At 36.7% G+C, this 18,304-nt stretch overlaps 1 protein-coding gene across 2 annotated transcripts in view; it reads right to left on the bottom strand.

Moving 5' to 3' along the window:
• The window catches only part of ENPEP (glutamyl aminopeptidase), a 98,135-nt gene extending 85,942 nt beyond the window's left edge, over positions 1–12,193 (bottom strand). For both annotated transcript variants that reach the window (XM_007118401.2, XM_055086173.1), the window contains exon 1: positions 11,555–12,193. In XM_007118401.2, coding sequence (XP_007118463.1) covers positions 11,555–12,180 — 626 coding nt within the window. In that variant the 5' untranslated portion in view covers positions 12,181–12,193. The remainder of the gene's footprint in view (positions 1–11,554) is intronic.
• Between the last annotated feature and the right edge of the window lie 6,111 nt (positions 12,194–18,304).

Raw genomic sequence — 18,304 nt, 5'->3', positions numbered from 1 at the left:
CCGCGGAGCGGCTGGGCCCGTGAGCCATGCCCGCTGAGCCTGCGCGTCCGGAGCCTGTGCTCCGCAACGGGAGAGGCCACAACAGAGGAAGGCCCGCATGCCACAAAAAAAAAAAAAAAAAAAAAAAATAAGTGGGGCAAATGAAAGCTCTTCTTTACAGTAGATTGCCTACTAATAATTTTAGGAGGAATGATGGCTTTAGAAAATCATCAGTGGATGCCAAAACCAAGTGGATGAAAGTTTGTTGAGGAAAGGGATATCTGAATAGTTTCAAACACTTTCTCTGAAAATTACTTACAAAGAAAAATATTATAACTTTACAATGACAAGAACTGTTGGATACCGCCTTAAGCAAGTAATCAAAGATCACTAATAATTGTACAGATCAACATAACGTGTCTCCTGATGTGACTTCATGAGAGGGACTAAGTATCACTTCTCTGAAATTCCTGACAAAAATGCTTAACTTGCATTTTTAAATCATGAGGAAAATCAGACAAACTAAAACTGAGGGGTATTCTGAAAATAACTGGCCTGTGCTCTTCAAAAATATCAAGGTTTTGAAAGACAAAGAAAGGCAAGGGACTGTCCCAGTTTAAAGGAGTCTAAAAAGTCATGACATTAAATGCATTGCATGAATCCAAAGTGGATACTGGACTGGGAAAAAAATACTGGGTTAATTGATGAAATTTGATTATGACTGTGGATTAGATGATTATCATATCAATGTTAAATGTTCTGATTCTGATTACTGTGGTTATGTTAGAAAATGTCCCTGTACTTAAGAAATATATACTGAATGTGAAGAGGTAAAGGGAGACAATGTTTCAATATGCTCTAAAGCTTGAGAGAGAGACAGAGACATGGGGTTGCTGGGGAGAGAGGAAATAGGACAAAATGTAAACAATTGGTAGTGTTCCTAGGAGTTCCTTGTATTGTTCTTGTAACTGTTCTGTTAAGTTTGAAATTATTTCAAAATAAAGTTACCCAAAAAGTCCCAGCCAAGAATTTATTCTTCAGTATTACTGATTAATTTTTGTGGTAACAGTTGAACTAATCAATTGAAGTTTCTAACAATGTAGACTGTAGTGAATTGCAAATGCATCAGAATATAAAGAAGCCTGTACACTTCCCCAGTGTACTAAGGATTTATAAGAAGATCCACCAGGCTCCAACCCCATGTTTAGTCAGCTGCTTTTTTCTTTTGAATTCCTCTGGATTCTGATTTCTTCCCCAGGCAAAGGAAGAGGAAAAGTCACTCTCTGCAAGAATGTTTCAGTTTAGTCACACCTCAGAAATAAGCCAGATAACTAATTTGGGAATGAGTGTGATTAACAGGCAAAAAGGGAGAAATTTTTGTCTGTGAATAACAGACAAAAAGGGAGAAATTGACAATAATACAATAATAGTAGGGGACTTGATCACACCACTTACATCAATGGACAGTCATCCAGATAGAATCATCAGATAGAAAACCATTAAGAAATCAGTGGTCTTAAATGACACATTAGACCAGTTGGACTTAATATGTTTCTACAGGACATTCCATCCAAAACCAGCAGAATACACATTCTTTTCAAGAGCCCATGCAACATTCTCCAGGATAGATTGTATGCTAAGCCACAAAACAAGTCTCAACAAATTTAAGAGGATAGAAGTTATATCAAGCATTTTTTCTGACTACAATGGTATGAAAGTAGAAATCATTTACAGGAAGAAAAACAGGAAAAACACAAACAGGTGGAGACTAAACAACATGCTACTAAAAAACCAATGGGTCAATCAATAAATCAAGGAGGAAATCAGAAAATACCTTGAGACAAATGGAAATAAAAATATAACTATCCAAAATCTATGGGATACCTCAAAAGCAGTTTTAAGAGAGAAATTTATAGCAACTCAGGCTTACCTCAAGAAACAAGAAAAGTCTCACATAAACAACCTAACCTACCAACTAAAAGACTTAGAAAAAGAAGAACAAACAGAGCCCAAAGTCAGCAGAAAGAAGGAAATAATAAAGATCAGAAAGGAAATAGACACTGAAACAAAATAGAAAAGATCAATAAAATCAAGAGCTGTTTTTTTTGAAAGATAAACAAACTTTATAAGTGTTTAGCCAGGCTCACCAAGAAAAAGGAGGACCCAATTAACAAAATAAGAAATGAAAGAGGAGAAATTACAACCAATATAACAGAGATTTTAAAAAATAAGAGAATATTTTGAACAGCAATAAAGCAATAACTTAGACAACCTAGAAGAGATGGATAAATTTCTAGAGACATAAGATCTTCCAAGGCTGCATCAGGAAGAAATAGACAATCTGAACAGACCAATCTAAAAAAAACTCCTAGCAAACAAAAGTCCAGGACCAGACAGCGTCACAGGGGAATTCTACCAAACATATAGAGAAGAGCTAATATCCTTCCTTCTCAAACTATTCTAAAAAAATTGAAGAGGAGGGAACACTTCCAAATTCACTCCACGAGGCCACCGTTCGTTACTCTGATACTGAAAGTGGGCAAAAATACTACAAAAAAAGAAAATTACAAGCCAATATCTCTGATGAATATAGATATAAAAATCCTCAAATATCAGCAAACTGAAATCAACAATATATAAAAAGGATCAGACACCATGATCAAGTAGGATTTTTTCCAGGGATGCAGTGATGGTTCAAGATCCACAAATCAATCAATGCGATACACCACATTAACAACAGGAAACATAAAAATCACATGATTATCTCAATAGCTGTAGGAAAAGCATTTAACAAAATTCAGCATCCACTCATGATAAAAACTCTCATTGAAGTTGGTATAAAGGGAACATATCTCAACATTATAAACCCCATACATGACAAACCCACAGCTAACATCATACTCAGTGGTGGAAAGCTGAAAGCTTTTCCTCTAAAATCAGGAACAAGACAAGGATGCCCATTCTTGTCAATTATTTACATAGTATTGGAGATCCTAGCCACAGCAATCATACAAGAAGAAAAAACAAAAGGCATCCAAATAGGGAAGAAAGAAGTAAAATTGTCACTATTTGCATGATACTATATATAGAAAACCCTAAAGTCTCCACTAAAAAACTATTAGAACTAATAAATGAAGTTAGTAAACTTGGAAGATACAAGATTAGTATACAGAAATCTGTTGCTTTTCTATACCCTAATAACCAAAAGAAAGAGAAAGCAAGAAAATAATCCTGTTTAAAATCACATCAAAAAGAATAAAATACCTAGGAATAAACTTAACCTAGGAGGTGAGAAACCTGTACTCTGAAAAGTATAAGACATTGATGAAGGAAATTGAAGGTGATGCAAAGAAATGGAAGGATGTCCTAGGTTCATGGATTAGAAGAATTGATACTGTTAAAATGTCCACACTACCCAAAGCAATCTACAGATTTAATGCAATCCCTATCAAAATACTCGTGACGTTTTTCACAGAACTGGAACAAATAATCCTGAAATTCACAAAAGACCCTAATTTGCCAAAGCAATCTTGAGAAAAGAGAACAAAGCTGGAGATATCACTAGAGAGTGATATCTTCAGACTATACTACAAAGCTACAGTAACCAAAACAGTATTATACTGACACAAAATCAGACACATAGATCAATAGAACAGAATAGAGAGCCCAGAAATAAACACACGCACTTATAGTCAATTAGACAAAGGAGGAAAGAATATACAATGGGGAAAAGACAGTTTTTTTTAATAAATGGTGCTCAGAAACCTGGACAGCTACATGTAAAAGAATGAAATTAGAACATTTTCTCACACCATATACAAAAATCAACTCAAAATAAATTAAAGACCTAAATGTAAGACCAGAAACCATAAAACCCCTAGAAGAAAACATAGGCAGAACACTCTTTCACATAAATTGTAGCAGTATATTTTTAGATCTGTCTCCTAAGGCAAAGGAAACAAAATAAAAAATAAACAAATGGGATCTAATTAAACTTAAAACATTTGCACAGCAAAGGGAATCATCAACAAAACAAAAAGCCTGTTAACTGGGAGAAAAGATTAGCAAATGATATGACCAGTAAGGGGTTAATATCTATAATATATAAACAGCTTATACAACTCAATACCCCAAATATGAACAACCTGAATAAAAATGGCAGAAGACAATTTTCCAAAGAAGACATACAGATGGGGAACAGGCACACAAAAATATGCTCAACATCACTAATCATCAGAGAAATGTAAATCAAAACAGATATTGCCTCACACCTGTCAGAATGGCTATTATCAAAAAACACAAATAATAAATGTTGGTAAGGATGTGGAGAAAAGGGAACCCTGGTACACTGTTGGTGGGAATGCAAATTGGTACAGTCACTATGGAAAACAGTATGGAGGTTCCTCATAAAACTAAAAATTGGACTACCATATAACCCAGCAATTCCAGTCCTGGGTATCTATCTGGAAAAAAAATGAAAACACTAATTTGAAAAGATACATGCACTCCAATGTTCATAGACAAGATATGGAAGCAACCTAAGTGTCCATCAACAAATGAATGGATAAAGAGGATGTAGTATCTATGTATACAATGGCTATTACTCAGCCATAAAAAAGAATGAAAGTCTGCCATTTGCAATAATATGCATAGACCTGAAGGGTATTATGCTTAATGAAATAAGTCAGACAGAGAAAGACAAATATTGTATGTTATCACTTATATGTGGAATCTAAAAAGTAAGCAAATATAACACAACAAATAGACTCACAGATATAGAGAACAAACTAGTGGTTACCAGTGGGGATAGGGAAGGGCGGAGGGCCAAGATGTGGTAGGGGATTAAGAGGTACAAACTACTATGTATAAAATAAATAAGCTACAAGGATATATTATACAGCACAGGGAATATAGCCAATATTTTATAGTAACTTTAAATGGAGTATAATCTATAAAAATATTGAATCACTGTGTTGTACACCTGAAACTAATATAATATCATAAATCAACTATACTTCAGTTATTTAAAAAGGCCCTATTTGTATACGCTGAATTCCATCCAGAGTTACTAAAGTTTTCTAAATATATGCAGATTTGAAAACAACGTATATGAGATAGCAATACAAAACCATTTTAGATCACAACTTCTTTGGGGAGGTTTTATTCAGTGATTAAAACTTCTTTTTAAAATTAGATGAATTGATTTGCAAATCAATGGAAAAGCCCTGGCTAATCTCACAGTATGTTCAGGAGTAACTCTTGGGTATGTCCTAAATAATTATAATGCCAGGCAAATGTGCTGAGGCAAACCATTTTTACATAGGGGCCTCTCTGTGTTGTAAGTCACTTACTAGACCCAGCACATTAAAAGTATAATTCTGTGTAGCTTGTTAATTTACAAAAGGGAAGGCATTCCTCTGACTTCTCTGAGTGCATCAGATCAAGGTGACCTTAGAGAAAGCTGAAGAGAGAGGAAGTGATGATTGCAAGCACCAACCGTTCACTCTGAATCAACTTAAAAAAACCCAACTACTTGATTACCTCATAACTCATCTGGCATACTGTTTCCAATGAAGACTCTCAGGCTATGTTCAACAGTTTAATCTCTTGAGCCAGCAAAATAAACAGCAAAGTCTGGGTGAAAAACTTAAATGAAAGACTTCTGATGCAGGCGAGGCAGCCACAATGAAGTATCTTTGCAGGCTAGTAAAGGGTTCCAGAATTCAGTAGAGGAGCTGATCAGTGCAAGACAACCCATCGAGATTATTCAAACTCCAACCTATTTTTATGGTGGTTTGAACCAATTAATTATTTAAATTTATTTTCCAAATGCTTTTTTTCTATGTAGAGGATACTCAAGGTCAAGTAAAGTTTCTTATTGTTTCCTTGCTTCCAAAATAAAGGAAATTACTACGCATCCTGCAACAAGACACCCCTGCTGAAGCTGTTTTTTATGATAATGGGCATACTGATAGCTCGACATATCAATATAATGAATAAACTGACATACAATTAAGATTTCAAGATCAAAACTACAAATGAGTATACATATCTGTGCGTGAGGATATAATGCACGCACACGTGCACACAGACACACACACACACGCACACTTAATTATGACCATCTCAATGATTTCTGCTCTGTTTCCACTTAACTCTTAAATCTTTATCACAAGCCCTAACCGTGTGCTTCAGATTTAATTATCCAAATGCCTACTAGACATCTCTTCCTAGATGTCTGACAGGCATTCAACACATCTGCCACCGAACTCATGACCTTCCCTTCTAAACCTGGTTCTTCTATTTTCAATATCAGTGAAAGGTGTGGGCTATCAGATCAGATATCTGGAGCATCCTAGATCTATAACTCATCTCTTCCCCATAGCCAGTCAGTCTGCAAATCCTGACTACGTTACCTGCAAGCTGTTTTCTCCATTATGTTCTCTTCTGTCTGTCCTGAAATCACTGTCCTACCTGATCCTCATCATCTTCTCTTTCCTGGATAACTGCAGTTTCTCTCGTATACTCATGTATAGATTTAGTTCTTTCCTCCCCATGTAAATAGTCATTGGTTAACTTTTCCTGCATAATGCCTGTCATTAATTATCCTTACTTTTTTTTTTCCTTTGGATTTTCCAGAGTTATCTCTAGCTAGCCTCTTCATATAAACCTCTCCTACAAACTTAATTCTTCTCCCTACTATGCTTTTTTGACCTAGTGCCTTTCCTGTTTGCCTGCTTTTACCTCCTTGCTTGCTTCTGCCTATTGAAATCCCACCATTACATCAAAATTCAGCTTCAATCCCAGCAATGCTGTAAAAACCCAGAAAACCCAAACCGGAAACCATCTGTTCCTCTTTTAAATACTTATTACAATTCCTGTCAATTGCAATGGTTCTCAGTCCTTAACGTATGAAGACTGCATTCCTAAGTCAAAAAAAGATTCTACTGACTTCTTTTGCCTTTGACAAGATGGGGAGAAAAGGAACCAAGGGAAGTTTTCCATCCTGACTGAGTGGGAAGGTGGAGGTGTCATTGGTGGAAATTGGATTCCTCTATGGGAAAGGGGCTGTGGCGATGCAGCATGTCCCAGCATGTTCCAGAGGACACTAGTGTGAGAGCCTATATGAAAATTTCTATATATTCATGTAATAATCATTAAGTTCTCTGTGTGTGCTAGGTAGTGAACAAGAGAGACACAGGGACCCTACTCTCAGGGACCCACAGAAGATTCCACAGTCTCATACAGTTGGGAAACTGCATACTATGGCAGCTTCTAGAGGTTCATAATGAACATTATCATATAAAAGTCTCTGAAAAGTCCCACCATTTAAAAAAACTTTAAAGTTTAAAAAACTTTAATATAATTTTGTGTTTAGTATTATTTCCCCAAGAAATTTGGCCACAGCATCCCTCCCTTGCATTTTTCTGGCAATATCTATTAATATCCCATGCAACTAGAACTCTCTGGAACAGATAATTAGGAAATGCTTTGTAAGAGCAATCCAAATGCAGAGAAGGAAATGCTGAACCTTGGAGAGAAGAGAATATTGTTATATACTTTGGAGATGTGAGTAGAGGGGAACTCTGAGAAGAGAACAACTGGAAATCCTACATAACTATTGAGAAAGAGTGTTGAAGTGGTTTGGTGGTGTGGGCAGGAAAACATTCCAAAGGTTCCAATCCTTCGAAGTGGTTTTCCTCAGACCCGAAGGAACAGACCAGAGAGTAGGAAAAGTGGCTGTTAAGTTTCCCAGACTTTCTTCTGAGCCTCACTATAGCTCTCTCCCCAGTGAGATGATACGGTTATTATGGCTAGGGAACTCTAAACTGGCTCTACCTTCTTCCCCAAGTCTCCATTTGCCTCTGAATTTTGAGGGAAAGAAGCTCAGATAGTTGTTTCTTCTCCGTGAAGTTCAAGTGTCGGTTGTATTTACAGAAATCAAAAGTAATTTTGGTTACTATTGAGTGCACTAATGTTTATTTGCATTGTGGTTGCGACGGTCATATCCCATACCGCATATACTCAATCCTGGAGTTAATTTTACAATAAGGGAGAAGGGTTGGAAAGTATAATCTTGATGGTATACATAAAATGTATTACTCTGATGGCATTTGAAATTGTGTGAGCATCAAATATTACAAAGTTCACTCTAGAATATGAAAGGATGGTGCTGTTCCCCCTGAACTCACTCTTGTGGCCCTCTTCTGCACTCTGTAGATGAGACCCACTAGAGAGGCCTGCATTGTCAAAATGTTATTCACAGGCTTGAAAGAAAACAATGCACTTTTCTCATATGCTTGAAATATTTCATAATAAGAAAAACAAAAAGTATTCCATCGAGCCTAAATGAGGTTATTGAGTATGTTCCAGAACCATTCCAAAACCATGTGTGCAGTGCAAAACTGGCTGCATCCTGTGTAATGTGAGAGCCTCATCTGCTACCAATGAAAACAGACAAACCTGGTGACACCAGTCCTCCATGGGAGCCTAATTGAGCACCAGCCTTCCTCCCCAACCTTGCGTCACTTAGTATTTCTGAGTATTTTAGCAACTAAGACAGCTAAGTTTCAGAATGTCATCTCTCAAGTATATATCTTATCATAAAACTAACTCATACAGTAAAATAATCCAAAGAGTTAAATGAATAATATATATTTTAGCATATAGTAATTTTTTTGCACTTATAAAATACATAACAGAAACTTATTAATGGAACGGTGTTCCATATTTTTTGGCCTTCCTGTAGTGTATAGAATTTTGTAAAGTATTTTTATGGCTTTACTCAGATGCAATTTCTGTTGTTTTCACAACCCAAAAAGCAGTTTTAAACTCAGCAATAATCATTTAAAAGTTTTGACTTGTTTTCACTTTACACTAACAGATTTTTAGAATCTCTTGAAGGTAGATATTCTTTAGAGTATTATTCCTTTACCAAACTGCAAACACTTAAAAAAATCATCTTATCGTTAGTAAGACTCAGAGAAATAAGTTCTTTCATTCATTGTTTGTGGAAATGTAATTTGGGACATATTTTTGAAAGTCAGTTTGGAGACACACATATACATATGTGCATGCACATGTGTTATATATGTGTAGATGTGTGTATATATACACACGCATGCACTCATACATGTGTAGTTTGAGCCAATTTCCTAAGAAATTTCCTATAGAAATATTAGAAAATACTATTCATAGTTTTTATAAGGCTGTTCATTACATTTTATAGGTGTTTATAGGTAAAAAAGTAGAAGCAATTTAAGTGCCCAAATCTAATAGGAAAGTTGAATGAATTACATTATATTGATACAGTGGGCTATCATATATCCATTAAGTCATTTGTGGAAGAATACCAACATGTTAAAGTGTTGATATATTGTAAAAACATGTTACACAATACTATATACAGCATAATAATGCCATGTTTATCTGTATCCAGAAAAAATAACTAGAAGAATATCTGCCTAAATGCTAACAATGACTGTGCTTGAGTGATGGACTTATAGATGGATTTTTTTTTCTTATAATTTTCTGTTTCTCAAGTTCTCTGTAGTGAATGTGTCTTATTTATGAAGTAATTAAACAAGATAAATGTTACATGTTTCTTGACATATTTGTACCCTTTGACCCAGCAATTCTATTTTTTGGACTATATCCTAACATGAGAAAATAAACAGATACACACTTACAGAGGTACTTACAACTATGTTCTTTCTGACTTGTTTATAGTAATAAAATACTGGAAGCTACTCTAATGTCCAACATTAGGGAATTGGTTTTAAAAAAATAACTGCATTCATGCAGTGGAACATTGCACAATCTTTAAAATCAGATTCTTGAAAATATTTAACAAAGGGAAATGCTTACAGTATATTCAGTTAAAAGGTATATGGGGCTTCCCTGGTGGCGCAGTGGTTGGGAGTCCGCCTGCTGATGCAGGGGACACGGGTTCGTGCCCTGGTCCGGGAAAATCCCACATGCCGTGGAGCGGCTGGGCCCGTGAGCCATGGCCGCTGAGCCTGCGCGTCCGGAGCCTGTGCTCCGCAACGGGAGAGACCACAACAGTTAGAGGCCCGCGTACCGCCAAAAAAAAAAAAAAAAGTATATGGACAAAGAGATATGTAGACATAATATAATTACAATTTTGATTACCTAAAAAAATTAGAATATACATTAGTGTTTTAACAGGGCTAACCACTGGGTGGTGAAATTATTTATAGGTTCTTTTTTTCCTTTTTATAATTTTCTATGCTTTCAACATTTGTAATTTTTATAAACAGAAAGAATATGTAAACAATGAAGAAGCTTGTTTTTTGCAAGTAATATTAAGATACAGTATCTATATGAACATGATCCCTCCAAATATTTTTTCAGACTATCATTTCTACTCAGTTTATTGCTGTACTACACAGTGAGATAAGAATGTGTAATATTTTATTTTAATCCCTGGGTCTCTCTGACAAACAATAGGAAGAATTTTGACCAAAAGATTTGCTTTGCTCTATAAAATGATTAAAACAACATAGGAAAGGAATATTCAGAGGGCTGGCCTCAGTCTCACTCTGAAAGTGATATAAGGTTTCTTAATCATTTACTTGTTCAGAATCTAAGTAGGCAAAGGTCAAAGCAGTTTCAAGTTCAGTGGTACCTCGGGTGTATCCTTCCTCTCTGATGCAAGGACCACACCCACAGAGTGAATGTTTTTTGAGTTCATTGAGAGAGTTTATGCCTTTGACAAAGCTCTAGTAATAGCCTCTGATTGAGCGAGAAGGCAAGTAACCATTTGGCTAGACTCAGGGAATGCAAGTATATATACATGTATACTAGGATGGCTGTCGGGGGGGGGATATAGTTATGTTCTTAATTGCTTAATATATCTTTTATGTCACAAAAGTCTTAGCATAACCATTGCATACTGCGTGATAGATAATAAGCCTGAAGATTTATCCGTGTGCTACCACTAATGTATGGACTCAATGAGTATTTATTGAAAGCTTATCTGTAAAACATGGTTCTGGCCATATGAGATTAAAAAGACATAGTCCTACCTTCCTTCCTAAATGAAAACACAAAGACAATTGCGTGGATTTTACATACTCTTTCAATGTTTCTTCTCCAATAAAACAGACAAAATTATAATTGATATTTACTGATTTTCACTTAAATTTAGTGTGATATCATTTTAAAAGTTCACTTTAAAATCATTGCCATATAGCCCAAGAATATCACCAGTGAAATTTACCAGACACATGTATTTTTAAAGTTTGAGGTAGTTTATGTAAATATTAAGGATAGAATGCAGTATATTATGATTTTTCCTGATGAAATAAAGGACTTACACTGATTCTTTTAGACTCCATGCAGCTCATTCAATACTTTCAAATTTTGTGATAGGCTTTGAAAATATAAAAGGGCAAGAATTTTTGCTTCCCAGATGAACAGGCAGAAATGAAACCAAGTTTAGATAAAGATCAGACCATCAATATAATTGAAAAGTGGAAAGTGAAAGGGAAGGAGAAGAAATGGAAAGCAAATATATAGCTTTGGAGAAATAAAGCAAAAAAAAAAAATTTACTTGATTTGGCCTTTCTCCACGTATGTTGTTCTATAAAACCCCACGAGCGAGCCGTTCAGCCGGCCGGCGAACTCCATGGTCAAGTGGTAGAGACCCTTGCCGCCGTTGGGTGCAAGCTCTTCTTCTGTCTCCACTACCACATACTCCTGCTTTTTGTATTCGAAGCACCGCCTGACTTTCACCTGCTCCCCAGAGGGCTTCCTCAGCACCGGGAGCTGGGTGATCCTCGTCTCCCGGAGGTGCAGCCACAGGTTCCGGGTGGGTGAGCTCACGTTGATGGAGATGTTCACTCTGCCCGTGTACGTGTCCTCCTCCAACAGGGGCTTCACCTCCAGGTCGTAGTGCACTGGGTTGATGAAGTCCGGCAGCCTGAAATCTTTCCAACCTCCACTTCCATCTTCACTGGCAGGGCAGACCCCCTGGTCCTGTGGAGGGCTCAAAGTGGGAGGCCTGTGAGAAGGAGCCTGGGTTGTGCCCTGTCCTCCGTCGGTAGAGTCACACGATCTGGTCAAGCCCACGGAAAGTCCTACTATTAATCCGACACCCACCACCACCGCACAGATAATGGCCACATGTTTCCTTTTAATGCAGTATCTCTTAGAGCCTTCTCCCTCCTCCAAGATCATTTTTGTTTCCAAAGTCAAATGTTACACATAAAACGTTGTTAAATTTAACTAACTAACGTCAGCAGTCTTCCTTTTTCAATTGGAAGGAATTCCCTGGTTTGGCAGCCTGCTTTCGCCTTTCCCACACCTCTCTCTCTCTGCCTGCTTGAATCTTTTCCTCTCCCTTCACGTTCCCACTAGACACTCAAGGATGAATGTGGAATCAAGGGGGTGGGGTAAGGACTCCAGAAGAGGAGCTGAGCTGGAGGAAGAGGACTGACGAGAATATTGTCACGGCTTCTCTTAAAAACAACGCATCCCCCACTCCACCCCTCCTACTGGAGTGAGTTAAATATAAAACAAGGCTTAGCTTATCAGCCAGCGGGAGGATGATCCTTTGCCAAAGCTCTGTCAGCAGCTTTCGAGGAGAGAGTGTTTGGGAAAGAGGTGTGCTTGTGATGGAAAAACTCACCCTTTGCCACTGAGTCTGTGGCTTCTTCCTGTTGTGTGCAGTCTCTCTCTCCTAACCAAAGGGCTTCTTGCATCTCAGCTATTTTTTAGGTAGCTGTGTTTTCTTTTCATTCTTTTTCCTCATCTTAGGTAAACATTCAGATTCTGCCTTTTGCCAAAGTCAGGTCCTGGAGTTCCTTGCACAGAGTGATACATAAATTCATGGACCACTTAGGTACTGAGTAAATATTTGTTGAATTGGTGGATTAGTAAAACATGGCCAGGTCACCCTGAATCAGTTCGGTTGATGCTGGATGAAAGAGAAAAGGAAACATAAATTAGTCAAAGCAGTACTGGAGCTGAAAAGCATAAGAAGAAAAAAGAGAGACAGAAAAGTAATGGGTTGGAAGGACAGAAGGACAAGGAAGATAAACTTGATTAACTTGTTAGGTTAAATAACTAAACTCTTAGATAATCTTGCGTAAGTGAGATTGAATTCTTTAGCCTAGAGTGTGGTAGATGACGTTTGGAGGAGATTCCAGATGCAAAGTTGGCTGTTGAAAGATCTGTTATCTGCCCAAACCTATTGCCTCTGAATGAAAAGCTCAAGATGATAGAAATCACAATAATGACTTCCATGTTTATGAGTAGCTAAAATGTATACATCCAAGCCATCTCTAATAGTAGCAGTACAATCATAAATGTAAAAAATTTGAGAGCTTTCTATGTGCCAGACACTATGCTAGGTACTTCATAGATGTTACCATTTAAGACTTACCAGCAATTCTATGAGACTGATACTACTATGATGCCCATTTTAGAGGTGGAAGGACTGACATTCAAAGAGGCAAGTCATTTGCTCAAGGTCACAGAATTGGAGCTTGAACTCAGGTTATCTGAGTCCAAAATCCAAATATCTAACTATACTGCTTCTGTTCTCTGAAGAGGAAAAATGTTTAAGGGTTAAGTAACCATGAAAAACTTGGTCAATATTTCCCAAAGTGCAATCCATGGATAATATTAATAGATATAATTGCAAAGCAGGCAGTGCTGCGGTAGATAGAGTTAAGAATATTCTTTCATTACCTTCCATTCTTTCAGAGCTTCCAGATGGCACTACCATCACACTGTGACTCTCCCAGATAGGATATACTATTGTGTGATTTCTAGATTTAGTTGATGAGAGAGTTTGTTTGGTGAGGTACCTTTTGAGGGTCTTGTGTTCCCACATTCTGAAAAATGCTACTTTAAACTGTTCCAAATTATAAATTAAACACACGGATAGAAAGAGAAGATTTTAAGAATGAAAGGGTCGACTTTGCTCTACTCATTTCTATTGTTTTCTCATAAAATAGTACTAAGAGAAATAAAGTTAAAGGCAAGAGGGTTATATTTTTCTAAATCATAGGTTCATCTTGTTATTTATTAATTTCACATTCTGATGTAATCTTAAACTTTAATCATAGTATGTTTAATTTTGGTAAGTCAACTTTATGAATTTTAGCCTTGAAATCCCTTTTTTTATCAGAAATATCATCTGATGTTTCACTAAATGTTTCACAGGTCAAACATTTTAATGTGTTCTCCATAAATTAAAAGGAAAGTGTGGATCAAATTTATCTCAGCATAATGACTGAAAAAAATGAAAAAGACAAGGATTTTGAAGAATGTACATAAAATTATGTTAAACTGGAAGCATTTTTACAAAATCTCAGCTAAGGCAAACATATATAAAACTCTTAAACTCAATTTTGTCTAGAAAGACAGCAGTCTTATCACCAGGTCCCATGTTTGCACTAAACTGAACAAAGAAGATAGTAGACCTTTGGAATAAGGTGCACTTAAGGGGGTTTGAGAATGGCCACCTGCTATCAAATATCTCCTGTTTTGCCTGAAATTCCACCATAAGGGGTTCATTATTTATAGATAAATGCAATTTTTTGCTAGCAGAAATAAAATACCTTAAATCCAAGTACTCTGTGTGTGTGTGTGTGTGTGTGTGTGTGTGTGTGTGTGTGTGTGTGAAAACACGTGCATAAATTTTTAGTCTAAGGCCCAACCACAACATTTTATTAGTACCAACCTAAAAGAGCTGCCTATATCCAGTGAAGGGCATCACATCTTATCCATGTCAGCATATTAGGGTTTCCTGAGGTGATAGAGGTAAAACGTCCAGCCAGACAAGTGGGAGTAGCAGAGCCAGCCTGTGCACTAAACACATTTAGGGTCACCATATTAGGGTTTACTAAATATAAAGCCCCAGCTTTCATAGTTGGTAACGCTGCACTCCATTGCAGCAGTTCTTGCTGTCCTTCTCCCTGACACTGGAACACTGAGTCTGTGGCAGGAGGCTCTTGATCTTGAACAAGGGCTCTTGAAAGCCCTTGTTCCAAATCCAATCCACAGTGAAGGTCAAGGCAGCCACGGCAGGACACACACACACACACACACACACACACACACACACACACACAGAAAGAGAGAGAGAATCTACTCCTATAATGAGACCAACGAACCATCATAGGCACTCACCTAGATTAAACAGTTTATATTGATTAATCTTATGTTGAAAAATCTACATTGCATATAACTACTTTGGAAAGGCTACCTCTGGTCAGTTTCCATTTAGGTTCAAGCCAGAGGAGTGAATGCACGGCCATTCACTGTAGATCACAGACCACACTCCCCCATAGCTTTTGACAATGTGTATTACCATCTTGTACCCCAAGTACAAATCCAATATCTCTCCCATATATGACACTCAGTAAATGTTCATTGATTGCTTTTTGAATAAACAAATGAATGGATAAATAAAAAGGAGGTAAAAACACCAAGAATCCAGAATGGGAAGGGTTAGTGGGGATAATATGCCAGAAATGTTGAGATAAAATAAATTCAGTTCAAATTCCAATAATGACTAGAAAGAAGTTCCCTGGAGGTGAGGACTTGAAAATCATTCCTGATCTTGAGAAGATAAGGAACTTCCTGGCTAATTCCTTCCCACAGCAGGTAGATTGATGCAGGAGACCCACCATAATACTGAATACACAGCATATACCTCCCTTTTTCACTAGGAGCTTCAGTTTAAAGCTCTTCTGTTAAGTCTCAGGAATTACACATACCCTTCTATGTACATGGGGTGCTATTGGCTCACCAAAGAACTAGGAGCATCGCCAGAAATGTTGTCAATAATTAACACCACAATGTGATTATTTGACTGGCTCTTCACTCCTATTAGTTGATCATAGCTGAATGGTTCAGGAAAAAAACAAAAATGGCAAGCTAGAATCACAATGGAAGAAGCAGAATCTGCAAATTGGGCTATATTATATAAGGAACAGGGAGAATCAGAATGAGTTTCTTTCCATCTTGCCACAGGGTCTCAGTTATCAACCATGTCAATTCTGTAAACCCCATGGTCAATCCAAGTATTTCCAAACTTTAAAGGTTTAGTTGGAATTTAAAAAGGAGAGTACCATTGCATTTGACTTGGATGACCGTGCATTCTAAATCCATATTGGCAATGTTCATTGTGATCCTGGTCAATTATATTTTATTTTATTTTCTATTTGTCATCTTTTGTTTGGTCTCAGCAACTGTTTTAAAACGTTCAGTTGGTCTTAAGACTAAGTGATCTCTACTGACTTTTTCCAGGAGCTGAAAATAGCTGCAGATGTCAGGCAGAAAGTGTTCATCAGGCCACATCTAACTTTTGTTGGTTGATAATGATGAATTTGTCCAATGATAGCATAATAAGAGGAACTACACAGTAGGGAAGACAAGGAGGAAAAGAGTGAGGAAGAGGGTCAAGAGGTAAGGAAGAGGAGGGAAAGAAAAATTTTCAGAGAAACTGATGAGGAGAATAAACTTCCAAAATACATTCAAACATAATTCAATAAAAAATAAAAATAAATGAAACAATATGTTTATGTCTTCTCTATTTTTGTTGTTTCCAGACTGATTTTGAGAATCCTTCTGTAGGGTTTTCTGGACACACAGACTGCGCTCATGATATTCCCCACCTACATAGTCCGTGGGCACCAGGGTTTCATAAGTGACAAGCAAGAGTCACGTTCCTGTTTCTCATTTGCCTCACTCTAGGGAGAATTGGTGTACTTTACCTACCTCTGAAAAAGTGTCTGTGGGCCACTATTCATTCATTTGCCTTTCAGTCATTCAGCAAACATTCATTCTTTCAACCACTCAACAAATATATATTAACTCAATAAATATTTACTTTTCAACAAATATTTACTGGAAAAGGAATTTTAGGATAAACTTTAAAATGTGGACATTAAAAGAAATGTTAATAAATACTCTTAAAGACATTGTGTGTAAACCCCTGCTTTGTTCTTAGAATGTATCAATAGAAGTTTTGAAAATATTCAGAAAAGCAAAGAAAATAAAATGAAAGGATATTTATTATTTCTATAATTTTAAACTGCTTTTATATTGGGTTCCCTAATGTGCAATAATACGTTGGGAGACAGTGGCAGGACATAGAAACAGCAGAAGAAAAATAATAGTGATAATATAGTCTAGATTTCTGTTCTAAGAATTTCAAAATTATCAATTTTCTCAGTGCACTAAATAATAGCTCTATATTCTGAGTTTTAAAACTTCCTGAAATGCTTAATTCATTCAACATTTCCTTTCATCCTTTTGTATTGTCAAAATTCTTGGCAATATTTTCTTCTCTCTCCTCTCCTATCTGCAGAAGTCTGCAAAAATAATGTTGGTGTAGAGAAAATATCTCAACCAATGTTCTTTTATCCCATAAAGAATCCAAGTGAATTATACTAGTAATGGTGATTTTGGACCTCGTTCCCCACAAAAATTCTAATAGACCCATTTTTCTTCTTAAGTAATATTATTTCTTTCAGAGCAAAGGCCTGTAATTTTCCAATTTTTATTTATTAGCACTGACTGTTTGGTTTGAAAATTTATTGCCACATTAATTTTTTTTAACATCTTTATTGGAGTATAATTGCTGTAAAATGTTGTGTTAGTTGCTGTTGTATAACAGAGTGAATCAGCTATAGGTATACATATATCCCCATATCCCCTCCCTCTTGCATCTCTCTCCCACCCTCCCTATCCCACCCCTCTAGGTACCACATTAATTTTAATAAAGTTGTCTTTAATTTTTGTTTTTATGGAAGTTAAGATTTTAGCTGCATTAAGATGATCCAAGACATCCATATGAGCAACGGAATGCTTCTCTGTTGGAGCTCTCTTTTCTTGGCATATATTCTGTTTTTTGTTTATTACTTTCTTTGTATGCTTGTGCCTTAAGCTGAAAAATTGTCCCCCTAAAACATATCCACATTCTAATCCCTGGAACCTGTGAATGTTACCGTACATGGTTTTAAAAAAAAAAAGGTCTTTGTCGATGTGATTAAAGAATCTTGAGATGGGGGGATTATTTTGGGATTATCAGGTATCAGGGTGGGTTTTAAATACAATCTCACATGTTCTTATAAAAGGGAGGCAGAGAGATTTTATGCACAGACACACAGGTGATGTGAAGATAGAGCAGAGAAAGATTTGAAGATGCTGGTCTTGAAGATTGTAGTGATGCAGCCACAAACTAAGGAATGCTGGCAGCTACTAGAAGTTTTTGTAAGAGACAAGGACCAGATTCTTCCCTTTAGCTTCTGGAGGAAGAGTCGCCATGCTGACACCTTGATTTTGG

The sequence above is a fragment of the Physeter macrocephalus genome, chromosome 7, assembly GCF_002837175.3.
Source record: "Physeter macrocephalus isolate SW-GA chromosome 7, ASM283717v5, whole genome shotgun sequence".
Taxonomy (NCBI): Eukaryota; Metazoa; Chordata; class Mammalia; order Artiodactyla; family Physeteridae; genus Physeter; species Physeter macrocephalus.
Note: the sequence above shows the minus strand (reverse complement) of the source record. Positions and strands in the feature narration are given on the sequence as shown.